Below are 13,263 nucleotides of genomic sequence, written 5' to 3' on the forward strand. Positions count from 1 at the left end.
AACTGCAGCTGCCTCCTGTTGCTGGGCACAACACGGCTGCTTAAACCCTCAGGCCTTCAACCGAACAGCAAGCCACAAGACTGTTTAGACTGGCAGCCTGAACTAGGGTTGTGTACGTGTAGTTTAGTAATTGGTCATGCCCAGATAAATTAACCTTTGGGTAATTATAGTATATACCAAGTGGAAGTTTCTGAGTGGTTGTAACAGTAACAACCGAAACAACCCACTGCTGAAAAGATCCCATTCATCCCAGAGCACATCGATATTTAAATTCCATTTTAGTTTAGTTTGGAAATACTTATGGAAGGAAATGGTGTGGCTTCACGGGCTAATTTTAATATTACTTTAATTATAGCTAATTACTTTATCTGTATACAGTCACAACAAAAGTTCCAATTTATAAATCAAATAAGCACCGGGAAATAAAGAAAGAAATACAGTCTGTGACCCTAAAAGAAACATCTCTAACCTACTATATCTGTATACAGCATAAGAAAATATCTCTATGTAAGCCAACAGCACCACCACTTACACAAAGCACTGCTGCACTTTAGGTTACTGAAAACCAGGAAGGAAGGAAATACCAGAGACAACTGGATTAATGGGTAACTTAAACTTGTGGGAACACCATGCACCATTGATCCAACGCTCTGATAACACAGCAGTCTCTTCAATTTGATATCTGAGAGATGCTGAAAACAATCACAGTGAAACCTTACAGTTGGAAGGTTTTTTGGTTTTTTTACTTTTACACCACTCCACTAAACCAATAGAGAAGAGTATTACCTTTGGTGACAAGTTTCTCCTGAAGTGTCATTAGAGTGGACACTTGTGGCCTGGCTGTGGGCAGAGCTTTTGTCTGAGCCCCTTTTCCTGGACTCAGATGATAATGCCACTGAGGGAGGTGAGCAGGAGCTCCTCTGCTCTTCCACCAGAGTGGCATCACTCTGGTCTGATGCTGTGCCTGTAGAGAAATTGAGTAGTTAAATTATATCTTGCCATTCAATAACAATGGAGTGTTAACATTACACATCGTAGGCGAGCATGAGAAACACTGTTTGTTAGCTAGCCAGTGCAGCTAATTTGTATCTGCTTGTTGGTGAGTCAGTTTAACTAACCGTTCACTGGGATGAAAACTGCGGCATAGCCTCCTCTCCTATTGTGCCATACTGTTTGTTAATAATGTTCCCTAGACATTAGTAATTTATATATAGTCCCATACTATACAGATCTTCAGTTTTATTTAATCATTTTAGTCCAGTTATCCAGAGTAAAGTGCACAGAGTAAAAACAGTTTTGCCAACTGCTCCCAGGTCTTGGAACAGCTTCTTCTTTTGAAGTAAATAATTGTACCATAATGTATAATGCTGAAATTAAATTTATAAAATTGGTATCCAATAAAGTTCAGGAACCAGTATCGAAGTCATGCAAGAAAGATACCCAGCCCTAACCATATGGGAAAACAAAGAATATCTTGAAAGTTCAGGAAATGATGTAAAATTTTAGTTCTCACCTCTTTTTCTGGCAGAGTGCTTGGGTGAGGAGCCAGATGGTGAACCAGAGGAAAGATGCGGTGAGTGAATAGATGAGTGAAAGGATGACTGGTGTGAATTGACACCTCCTATGCTTTTCTCATAAGGAGACCTCCTCATGAGCTCCTCAAAATGATTGTTCACGCTGACAAACAGGGGAGAAAAAAAGAAATATCATCAAATCACTTTTAAATACAATTTTGAATTTGACTACACAAAAAAATCAAAAGCAGAAAACCTTAAGTCTTATGAATGTGGACTAAACAGCAGGGTTAATCTATCTGGAAGTTTCATCAGTTACTCCTCATTCTAGGCCTGCAAACAGAAGGAAGTTGCCATCTGAAAGGGCTGTGTGAGCTTTCCATTTGTGTGACATGGACGCCATCCAGTGGTCACTTTAAAAACTAATGTTCACTTTATTTCTCTTACCTGCGTGAATTGGAAGCTCTCTTTAACTGTCCACTGGCTCCGCTGCTATGGGATGAAACAAAGTCATCTTCATAGACTGCTGCGTCTACGGGGCCACTTTCAGAGTGCAAAGAATGGGCAGGGGGAGAGTTCCTCTCACTCACTGTAGGATAAGTTGGAGACAGAACAGACAGAGGATGAATATTTAGGAACTTGCCGTAGACAGTCTACGTTGTTTAACTACTACAGTTTAAAATGACAAACAACAAACAAACAAATACTAAAATTTGTGTTCAAAACCTGACTCTGACATATTTTCCTTAGTGGAAAGGTACTCATATGTGAACTAACCTCTAACATGGCCATGAAGGTTCTTAGTGAAAATGTTGATAACACTTAGAGGGCTTCCTCTGTTCAGCTCCTCCCAGGCTGCTTTGCTGCCATCATGCTGTGCAAAGGGTGAGCTGAGGGCCGAGCACCTCACTGCCTCCCTCTGGAACTCTGACAAACGGTGGTAATCCCTTCTTTGACCAGCACAGTAGTCTACTGCCTCCAGGCAGTCTGCTGCTCTAGTTACACGATTGCTGGAGGGGTGAGGAGGGCTTGCCTCATCCTCAGAAAAACTTCCTTCACTCAGAAGAGGACCCTCACTGATGGAACTGGCACTTGAGTCATGGAGATCTGTCTGATTCTTATCCTCCGTTAATCCAAATCCTCTCCTTTGTGCCATTTTATCTATTCTCTCTACCTTTTCCAAGCCATTGACTAGCTTCCTCCTTTCATGTGTGTAACTGTTGAGAATAGTGCCTGTTAAATCAGCAGGGGGTGTTTGTGGATTAGTCAAAGTGGTGTGTGTACCCTTCGTTTCTTTCTGTCCCCTGAGGGCATGCAGATTGCCTGCTCCTGGAAGAGATGTGCCATTGTATGAACTATGACCTGTGCTAGTCAAAATCCTATGGATCCTCTGGAATGGCATGTCATTATTTTCTGTGGCAGCTGTTTCTGCCCAGCGTCCATCGTCAGGATTTGCTTGAGAGGGTCTAGGTGCCAAAATAGTATCCACGTCCATTGAAGTTGCTGTACCATAGTTGATCCCCTCCCCAGCAAGCTTCCGTGCCTCACTTTCTATGCGGTTGGATAGGGATGCGGCTGTGGCCTTGAGGGCCTCAATGCGGGACATCTTGGACCTGTTAGTAGGTACTGTGACTGGCCGCTGGGTGTGCTGGACGTCACTAGCTGCCACTGCAGTTTCCAGCCTGAGAAGCCGAGAGAGGAGATGGTCACCAAAAGGGGCGAGTGCACTGCTGCTGGGACCAGTCATAGGTCGAACAGCTGGGCTCAGACGGTCAGGCTGAAGCAAAGAGGCAACTCCAACATCCAAATCATTCCTGCAAAGAGAGAGCAAATAAAGCATGGAGAAGTTAAAAGGAGAGGGAAAAACAGATATACAGCTTGCTTTAAAACAATGATCAAACTACATGTAGGTAGGTGTATTCATCATTCATGCTACTGAAGAAAGCAAATGAAAGAACAACTTTCATTTTGAATACATTAAATAACCGCAGACAAGATGCAAAACCACATTTATGTATTGCAACATAATGTTTTTTACAGCTACAGTTTTTGAATAAATGCATTCACCAGCTTCACACGTAACTGTCAATGGTACATGTAGAGCATACACTGTAACTGGATGGAAACGATAAATCAGAATAACACTCATAACACAGAGAAAGATTATTAATTAAGATTATTATTATTATTATTATTATATGTTTCACAAATAAACATATAATATACTATCATAATACACACACATCTTTATTTCCAGTCAATTATCTGAGATGTTTTTTCATGTATCTAAACTAGGATCAGTGACTGTAAAAGTATTTTTCTTTAATCGTGTACTAAAATGCAGAGCAATAAGGCTTCTGGGGAATAAAAACCGACCATCTGGGAACAAACAGTCTCTCTGTTTTGTGCAGTCAGGTGATTCGCTAGAATTTATCACCCAGGAGAAACCAGATTATGTGTACTGAGTTGTTAGTTGTTTATCTATGTCAATAAATCTGAGTATATGGGGTTTGTTATTCTGGTGGTTTATGTCTGTGCATATGTGTACCTGGATAATGGAGGAGGTGGCTGGTCATTCAAAGATCTATCACTGCTCGAGGGGCTCTGTGGTGCTTCTAGTCTTTTGTTTTCTTTGTCCGACTCTCCTGAGGGCTGGTACATCGGTCTCTGTGGCAGAACACATGTTAACACACGAAATGTATTATTTCTACAGCTTTCACATATAAATAAGGAAACTATGTTTTGTGCAAATGTACAATACCATTTGACTGGAAGGAGCAGCAGGTTGCATCTGTGTGGCCTCGTCGCCCAGTTGGGCCTCCTCCAGTAGCAGCTTATTGTAGGTCTCCTGTAGTCGCTTTTGCACAGGGGCCACAGGTGCCTCACTGGGAAGGGCCACTGTCTTAGCCACTTCTTTTTGCTTCCTGTAGAGCTCCTGCAATCTCTGGTTTCTTCTCTCTGCCTCCTCCCTCAGTGCCCTCTTCTCTTCTGCTTGACGCCTCTTTCTCTCTTCTTGTTGCTTAGAAATGTACTGGCGAACAGAATCGGCATCATAGTGTCGCTTTTTGTGTCCTGTGTCAGCTATGTTAGCAGTCTCTGGTCGGCGTGTACTGGGGCTGGCACTGCGGCAGCCTCTTGAGGAGCTACCCGTTGCCACAGTAGTTCCCCAAGCAGAGACTGGAGTCCTTGTTTGCGACCCTGATCCTCCTCTCCCTCTCCTACCACTTCTCCCACCCCGGGACCTTTGACGAGCCCTCTCCTCCTTCTCAGCTGCTTTGCACTCCAGCTGAAGGTCATCGAGTATCCCTTGGATGTCTGCTGACAACAGATCCGCGCTTATACCCACTGGGGCCCTTTCACGATCTGCAGGTGAAGGGGTAGATGTATTTGTAGAGAGGCTTTTGGAGTGCCCTCGGAATCCACTATGAGGCCTTTCTGTGCCGTTAGGTTGAGACCGTGGTTTTGACTCTGAGCGCGGGTCTGAACTGGAACGGCGATGGGAAGCTGGTAGACAGAAAGGTAAAATGTTTAGTTGATAACTGGTAATCAATCTATTAATGGAAAAAAACGTACACACAAACTAACATAGGGCATGCTGCTAAATAGCTCCGAGATAAGATAAGATTAGATAAGACTTTTAGGTAGAAGCTAGGAATAAAAATAAAATTTCAAATTTGGTTTCACAATTCATACAGTCATTGGTATGACTGTGTGACCAGTCTTTAAATTCTTAACTAGTAGTACTGCTTTCCTGTTTAGATCAGAACTTGTAATAAACAGGTTTTTCACAGCTCAAAATGCCTGGATGCTACACCAACAAATGACTGCACCAGTTTCAAAATAACTTCAAAGCCAAAGCACTAAATCCAGACCAAATACACATACTAAATGAGGCTTGTGGGGCAGGCTTGCCATGGCAACTCTAATCTGGGCCAAATTGAAAATTCCCATCTAGACTTACAGTATCTAATCCAGACAGTGTTTTTTTCAGAGCATGGCTGCAGTGAGCCTCACTGCACTTCCCTGCCCCACTCTGCCATTCCCCAGAGTATGTACTGACTGCACTGGGGCAACATCTGGAAATCAGGCCATGTCTAATTGTGAATCCAACCAGAACAGCCAGTCAATCTCTATTCCTTACGGTCAGTGGTACCCAGTACAGATGCAGCTAGCACAGACAGAGAAACTGTGAGACAGAGTGAGAGACTGCTGCTGTACACACACAGTCTGTGTGTGTACAGCAGCAGACACAGACTCTTTATTTATTGATATTCTTTGGCTGGCTCTGTTGTCAGTCTTGCTGTTTAACTGTGGGTCCCAGAAATGCAAATCTTCTATCATAAATATCTATCATCCCATTACACGAATAATCTCAGGCACGGGTAATAGCAGCAAGTGAAGAAATCTATGTTTAATTGAAAGTTCAATCGCAACATTGGAAAACAGATTTAAAAAATGAGGACTCAAAGAAAGGGGAGGAGGTGGGTAGAAATTCAAGAGTAAACCCTTATTCATCCATTGGTGATTAAGCAGAGAAGACACTGACAGCTGAGCTTAACTGATACATTTTGAGTGCCTCTTTAAAGTCTAGTAGACTGCTAATCACCTTTTCTGTCTATGTCCTTTACACTTTCTTTTAACCCCCTGACACATTGGTTAATGACAGTATGTCTAGAGGTGCAAGAAGACCATTGGAGAAATGGTTACAGCAGAGATGACTGAGTTATAGGCTGTTTGTATTATGAAAAGGGCTAACAGAGTAATATAAGACGCGGGTGTAGTGGCATGTATAGAAGAGTTTACAGTAGGTCTCTAGGTCCCACCTGTTCTGCTCAGTCCATCAGCTGTCTGGGGCCTGTCCTCCCTGGGCAGCTTGGGAACTGGACCCAGTACCATCTTTACCAGCTTTTGGCCTTCTCGCCACGATGCAGGACTTATCACTGCAGAGAAAGAAAAGTGCAGAGATGCAAAGAAAATTAACACTTCAGATGCTGCCAGAGAAAAGCATTGTAATTCAATATAGTTCATAGTGATCTCATGGAACAGAACTGAATGTGTTAGCATTTATATGTAGACATGCCACCACCGGAGCAGACTCACATAAATACAAAGATAGGTTAGAGAACAGAAGTGAAGAAAAACAATTGTTTGAGTACGAGCAATTTAACACACTAATTAATTTTTTTTTTCCCCCACAGCTTTCCGCCACCAGCCCAGTACAACGTGTGTACAACAATCTCATTTGGTGCTCAGAGCATGGGGAGATAACATTTCAAAAACAGCAATGCCTCTTTACTTGGAATAATCTCTAACATATTTTTCACTATGACTGTCTTCTGCCGAAGAGCAGTTCCTGGTAATGAAGTTGTACATCCACTACCCAAGCAGCTGTTTGTACTGGGCGGATGAGCCAACTGAACCTGGCCACAGATTTCAGAGGGCTATTTATAGTTCTGTGCCAGCACGAAACAGAGACCAGCCAGACTTGAGAGACAACACAAAACACCAGTACACACCAGGTACAGAGTGAATGGGGAAATAGTTTTTTATTTTTTTATTTTAACTTTCCAGAGTTGATCTTTTTTTGCCCTATACTGTATACTGTTTTGGCACAAGAGTGACTGATTCATTGGTATGATATGTCGAAGAGACATCATTATTTAATATCACAAGTGCCTCTTCTTGTGTCCAGGTCTACATATACACAGAGATGAAGATAGCTAGCAATTATGTTTATACATGTGCCATTTGGAAGCATCTTTGTGAATGAGGAAGGGGAGAGTTTTCTCAGCTGTCAGATGTCTGCGATGCCCAGGTTACAGCACCATGTGGTTATTATTCTTTTATGTAGGTGTTTATATGCTCCATGTCACACATACTTGACATTTCTTTGGGGATTTAAGTCTTAACACAGCCTCAGAAGCCAGCAATATCTCTGGGTCATGTACTACTGGGACACACACACACAGGTCTGGTATGGAAAAACGAAGAGGAAAAATACACCCAATACTGTAGTCTGAACACTGGTTTCAGCAGTTTGTTTGAAGCATTTATGAGATTAACCAATTTGGACTCAAATGAAAAAAATCATATTTGGATCATTCTGTTTTGTCATGTTTAGGTTACATGTCAACACTTGAAAGACTAAGAAATGATAGCAGCCAAATAATTATTGAACTGACATCAGTAAGAGCATGTGTGCAGGATAACAAAATGTGCACAGAAATAAACAAGGGAATGAACATAGAGCGAAAATACAGCTGACTTAAAAAGGCACAGACACTAAAGTGGCAAAGCCAGTTGAGAAAAACTTTCTAAGCACACACATAGTTTAACATTTGAGGCTCTTGGTGTGCACTGACCCTTCAGAAAATCCTGCCAGGCTGTTCCATATGCTTAGCTTTTCTACTGTCACTAATTAAAAATAGATCAGAGGGTGGGTTGGCTCTCTCACATAAAAGAGGATTATTATACCTGGTTTTGCATTTAGGTCAGATGAAGGAGCAGCTCTGTGGACCTTCCTGACTGGTTTGGTAGGCCTCCTCTCTTTGGACCTGTCTGGTCTCTGTTCCCTCTGCTGCTGATGCCTGGATCTGGTGCTCTCTGTACACAGAAGACACATGCAGACAATAAGCCACAATGCGACACATAATAATAAAAAAATAGAAAAAGTTAGAAACCAAAGACATATTTGTTTATCCAACACTTAATTTGGAAAAGAAAAGAAAAACAATATTGGTTTGTGATTCTGACAGATCAATACAACTGTGTTTCCCAATATAGAATTTATTTAAGCAGCCCATTAAAATTGATTTTCTCAAATCCAACAGTAAACTGTCTTCCTGGCAGATGATGGTCAGAATGCCATTCATTCATGTGCAATTAGTTCTTCACAGAGCGCTCTATACTTGATGCCATAGGGTCTTAAAACCTGGACCAAAGCCCAGAAACATACAAGGGCCCAAGCATGTCAGAGATCACAAATAACCACCATTTACCACAACAACAAACAGTAATTTGAAAAAAATCTGTGACATCTTGACCATAGAAGAAAATGTGAGAAATAAGGAATGTTAGCAAAGAGAAGAAATGTTTGTGGCCAATGCTTACCAGCAAACTGTCTTGACAGGTCTCTGTATATTTCTCTGCTGAGGTTATGAAACTCATCCTCCTTCCAAACTTTCCCATCAGGAGTCTGGATCTTTGTCTCAGCACTGTTGAAACCTAAAAAGAAAGGGATTGAAGATGGAAACTGTAGCAACCCGTTTTCTATTTTATGGCTAAAATATGTATTTGAGGAACAAGCCATCACTTCACGTCATTATGTCTTTATTTAACAAAAGAGAAAGTTGAAGTTTGAGATACATCCTACACTGATGGTACCTTTGTATATAGGTGCAGGTGGTGCAGCTGCTACTTTCCGTATTTTGGCTGTGGGCATGTTGCTGGTACCAGCATTGTTACTCCCCACAGCTTCCATAATGGGCTGTTCCAGATAACCCAGCAGCTTCTCCCTCTCTGCCGCCTCCTCCAGATGTTGCCTCTGCCTCCGAATACGCTCTTTAAGCTTCTCCAGCTTATCATCAGGCTGATGTCGCCTTAGGTTCTCCAGCCGCTGGGAAGCTGAGCCAGGGCTGGTGGAGGGAGTGCTCTCCCCTCTGCGTATGGAGCCTGGGGCTGGAGCTAAACACGGGCTTGACTCTTGGCTATCCATGCCAAATTGTGCTTTGGGAGTGCTTTCCTCCTTAGCCCCCTCCCTTGCTTGGACTCGTCCACCTGTGAGATGTGACTGGTTTCCAGTAGTCCTCAGGGTGACCAGGGCTGGTTGGTCATTGAGGTAGCGGACCTCAGTGCTCTCCAGAGCCGAGGAGTGTGTGCTGTCCAGGTCCCTGTCTGTTTGTTTGTCCCTGGTGTCTCTCTGGTAGACCAGTTGGCTGAGAAGAGGGTCTGAAGGAGGCGTAGTGGATGGGCACGCAGACCCTGGCACTGACTGCAGACTGTAGGCCTCCAGCTGAGAGGAGGGATGTGGTGGAGGGGTGGCCTCTCTGAAGACACACCAGATTACATGGGATCAGGAAGGGGATTTAGGATGATTTACTCTTAATTTACCAATCACTGAGTGTACGGAAGAGCACATTTATGTGTGGTCAAAGGGTATGGAAGGAGGAAGTGACATAGTCACTCAAGACGTCACATTAAAACTATTAAAATGTATTAAACAATAATAACGTGAAAATGTGGAACTTTTACATTTTGTACTGCCCACCCCGACTACAGAATAAGATTACTGGTGGCTCTCTAAGTATAATAACATCAGAAGGTAATTGGAATACCGTGTATTATTGTCTATATTTGCCGATAATAGCAAAACATAAACGTAAAAACATCACTAAAAACAACAACAGCATACAGCCACTTTATTAATTACATTTCTAATATTGATATTGTTAGTCATAAACATTAGAAATGTATATCATTTACTGTAAATGTGCAACATATTCACGTCTGAAATCCAGTAATTCTGTTACGTTCAGTGACAACACTAGAAACAAATCTTAAATCTCAGTCTCACTGCAAACACTGCAGCCTTAAGCTACTGAAGTATCTGTGAGCTATTGAGCTACAAGCTGTTCAGAGGAGATGTCAAGAACATATGGTCTCTGAATAGAAATCTTGAAGAGAGCATTGGGGTCTATCTATTATTTAGGTTAAAGAGCTCCCTCTGATGTATCAAGTTAAAACAATGAGGTGTCGCAATAATTACCATGAAAATATCTTAGCCTCGATGGAGGAAAAAAGCTCTAATTTATTCTGTTGTCACTCTACAGAATTCACAACACTATTTAGAAGGACGGGGTTGCTCCTGCTCTCACACACACAGACACTCGAGAAAGTTGCCACCTTCCTAAAGCTCTGCGAGTAAAAACAGCTGTGCGACAGCTGACGTAAAACAAAACTTCAGATTGGGTCAATAAAGCTCAATATAGCAGAGTCAGGTCAGTTAAAAAAATGATGACTTGATCAGCGCCGATACCGATCATTGAGCTCGGACCGGGACATCCCTAATTAATATTCATAACATTGTTTTGGTATGCATATAAAACAACAGCTATTTATGTTTGGGTATAGTTTTAGGTTCATTTTTGCATACGATTTGGAAAAAGAGAATATTACTAAGTACTTGGAAAGCACCTTCCACAGATATCCAGTCCTGAGTATGACCGATAATACTGCAATGTACCTAGTGAAAGGTGTCTGAGGATGTTTCATGAATGTGTATTAGTGCAGTATTTATACCTGTAGGAGGCCAGCGGTTCCCTGAACTCAACGCTGTTGTTTCTGCGGACATTGCTGTCCTGGGTGGTATTTCTCAGGGGGCTACGTGAGCTGCTCTTTTCTGGACTCTGCTGACTACGCCCCCTGTGCTTTGATGACCCTCCATTGTCATCAGCTTGTCGTCCATCTGTGATTAAAAGAGCGGTGTTAAAATGGTTGTAGTGTAAGTGCAGAATTTAACTAATGTAGGTTTACGTTTTGAAATAACTCACCCCTGCGACGGACCGCCCTGGAGGACTTCTTCTTGGGGGGGTCCATGACAGATTCCAGGAGAACCCCTGTCCCTGGAGCTGCCTCTAGACGGTTTTCTATATGCCGTAACTACAAAGACAGGACACATGTCAGTCTCCTTAGGTTTTGTGAAGATGAAAGGGAGTAATCTTCATCATCATTAGATTATAGCACACATTACTTTTACAAAACAAATGTAATTCTATCTAAGAGCTATTCCAGGTGTACTCACAGCAGCTTTGGACTGAGCCAAACTTTTCCATGCAGTTGTCAGCTCTGACAAAGAAAATAAAACTCATTATAACATATGATACAGAAACTCTTGCTGTGTATACAATCCATAATAACATGAAGCAAAGGGCCGCAGGTTGAAATCGACCCTGGGCTGCTGTGGTAAGGACTCAGCCTACATAGGAAGCAAATTCTACCAGGTAAGCTACCAAGCACCCCTTTTGTTGTTGGTGGGGTTTTTTTTTTTAAACACACCTGTGCCAATATTGGGATCTGTGAGCTGCTGAGCAGAGCTTTTAAGAGACACCTCCGTCCTCCTGCTGCTCCTCATCTCTCCCGTTCACCTGCAGCCAAGATTAGACACAAGCAAATAATGAAAACTCAACACTGAGCAAAGTTAAAAGTGACATAAATTACATCAACAAAGAAACTTAAATAAAAAGTATACCATATACACAATCTGGAGAAAAGGGCAGTAACAGCTCAGCAAACTGGCAGCTAAAATGTCAACCAAAAATGTTAAGTGAAACCAAAACAAGGAACAACATACTGGAGGAAAATGCATACCATGACAGTTTGTTGACAACACACTAATGTCACCGTGCCATTTAAAACAGGTTCTACAACAGCACATTCCTCAAACATTTCCATGAGGGAAGGTAAGCAAAACTGGAGTTGGTCACATGTGAGCCACGTGATGTTTACCTCAAACACCTGTAATGCTGGAGTGCATGTGTCTGGTCCAACCTACTGTAGGTCCAACTCTCTCTGAGACGACAGCAGCCACTTTGATACGTTTATTCTACCGTGGATCTAAGAGCAAGTCCAGCTTGGTTATTTTGTTCGTGATGGGTGTTTTGCACTCATATTTAACACTCGAGTCATAAGGAGTTCTTCAGATGTCATGCCTTTTACTCATAACAATCACGTGACACCACCCTGAGGCGATCACATCAGGCTGAGAGAGCAAACAGAAAGAAAACTAAATTAATGTCTGCTTCTACATCAACAGAATTTCTCCATTAACATATAGTCATACACTGATGACCGTGCAGCCAGACTGTGTGAACTAAATTATGTTGACAAGAGCAGACTACAGACAGTTGTCTGTGTGTTTCCTGTTATCTGAATCATAAGGGGACTGAATCCAAAACTTATGGTAGGAGATAGAAGAGTGTCTAATCTGATATCCTATTAAACTGTATGTAAAGTTAGCAAATTTATACCTAGAACTAACTTTTTCAGGTTGTCACCATGACTGTCAAGATGAGTTGGTCAGTGGAGACTTGAACTAAAAAGTGCACACGCCAGCATTTTTACAAAACGCACTTCTCTGTACGAACAAAGCTAACTTAATGCTAGCATTTAAAGTTAGTAACAAACAATCGATATAAAGTAAGTTTGTAAGACAGTAAGTTGGTGTCAGCTGATTCCTTCAAACGAACAACCCAAGAGTCTACAAACGCAGGCTTGGTCCAAGATAGTACCGTTTACTGTAGTTATAACTCATTAAGTCCACTAACGAAAGTACATTCAAATTACATACTCGCAGGATTGAAGGTGAGCCCATCCGCGACCTTTTAGCACCACTAAAAACAACATGAGGCGAGTCTAAAGTGGTGTAAACAAACTTTTCCCGGTGGAGTGCGGGTGATTTCCGTGAAAGCAAAAACCCGTGTAAACTCCAAGATGGCTCATAATGTCTTCTTCGCCCACCGACTGCAGCGTCGCTCGGCAGTACAGCTCGGTGCTGTCACCTATAGCTGGACCTTTACACTACAAAAACACCCATGTAGAGCCCTAAGACTGGTGCTATATAGCTCCCGACCACTAGTCACTACTGTGCAAAAAGGTTTCGTAGCAGGACCCCCGGCCGCTGGGCGAGGAAGAAGTAATTTGCCATCTTTGACTTTAACTTTTATCACCCGCACTCCGCCGTAGTGAGTGGTGT

General features: G+C 42.3%; 1 protein-coding gene across 5 annotated transcripts in view; it reads right to left on the minus strand.

The window, feature by feature from the left end:
- The window catches only part of cep350 (centrosomal protein 350), a 33,072-nt gene that overhangs the window by 18,806 nt on the left and 1,003 nt on the right, over window positions 1-13,263 (minus strand). For 2 of the 5 annotated variants that reach the window (XM_035654163.1, XM_035654158.1), the window contains exons 2-15: window positions 11,568-11,656; window positions 11,314-11,357; window positions 11,063-11,171; window positions 10,812-10,977; window positions 8,898-9,559; window positions 8,625-8,738; window positions 7,989-8,117; window positions 6,338-6,454; window positions 4,276-5,018; window positions 4,063-4,181; window positions 2,292-3,328; window positions 1,962-2,103; window positions 1,514-1,677; window positions 787-964 (exon numbers count right to left, since the gene is read on the minus strand). In XM_035654163.1, coding sequence (XP_035510056.1) covers window positions 787-964; window positions 1,514-1,677; window positions 1,962-2,103; window positions 2,292-3,328; window positions 4,063-4,181; window positions 4,276-5,018; window positions 6,338-6,454; window positions 7,989-8,117; window positions 8,625-8,738; window positions 8,898-9,559; window positions 10,812-10,977; window positions 11,063-11,171; window positions 11,314-11,357; window positions 11,568-11,643 — 3,800 coding nt within the window. In that variant the 5' untranslated portion in view covers window positions 11,644-11,656. Of the gene's footprint in view, window positions 1-786; window positions 965-1,513; window positions 1,678-1,961; window positions 2,104-2,291; window positions 3,329-4,062; window positions 4,182-4,275; window positions 5,019-6,337; window positions 6,455-7,988; window positions 8,118-8,624; window positions 8,739-8,897; window positions 9,560-10,811; window positions 10,978-11,062; window positions 11,172-11,313; window positions 11,358-11,567; window positions 11,657-12,017; window positions 12,271-12,858; window positions 13,004-13,263 lie in introns of those variants that run through there. The other 3 variants (XM_035654161.1, XM_035654159.1, XM_035654162.1) reach the window with 3 other exon arrangements.

Source organism: Morone saxatilis, unplaced genomic scaffold, assembly GCF_004916995.1.
Source record: "Morone saxatilis isolate NCDOM2014 unplaced genomic scaffold, NCSU_SB_2.0 Contig12, whole genome shotgun sequence".
Lineage (NCBI taxonomy): Eukaryota > Metazoa > Chordata > Actinopteri > Moronidae > Morone > Morone saxatilis.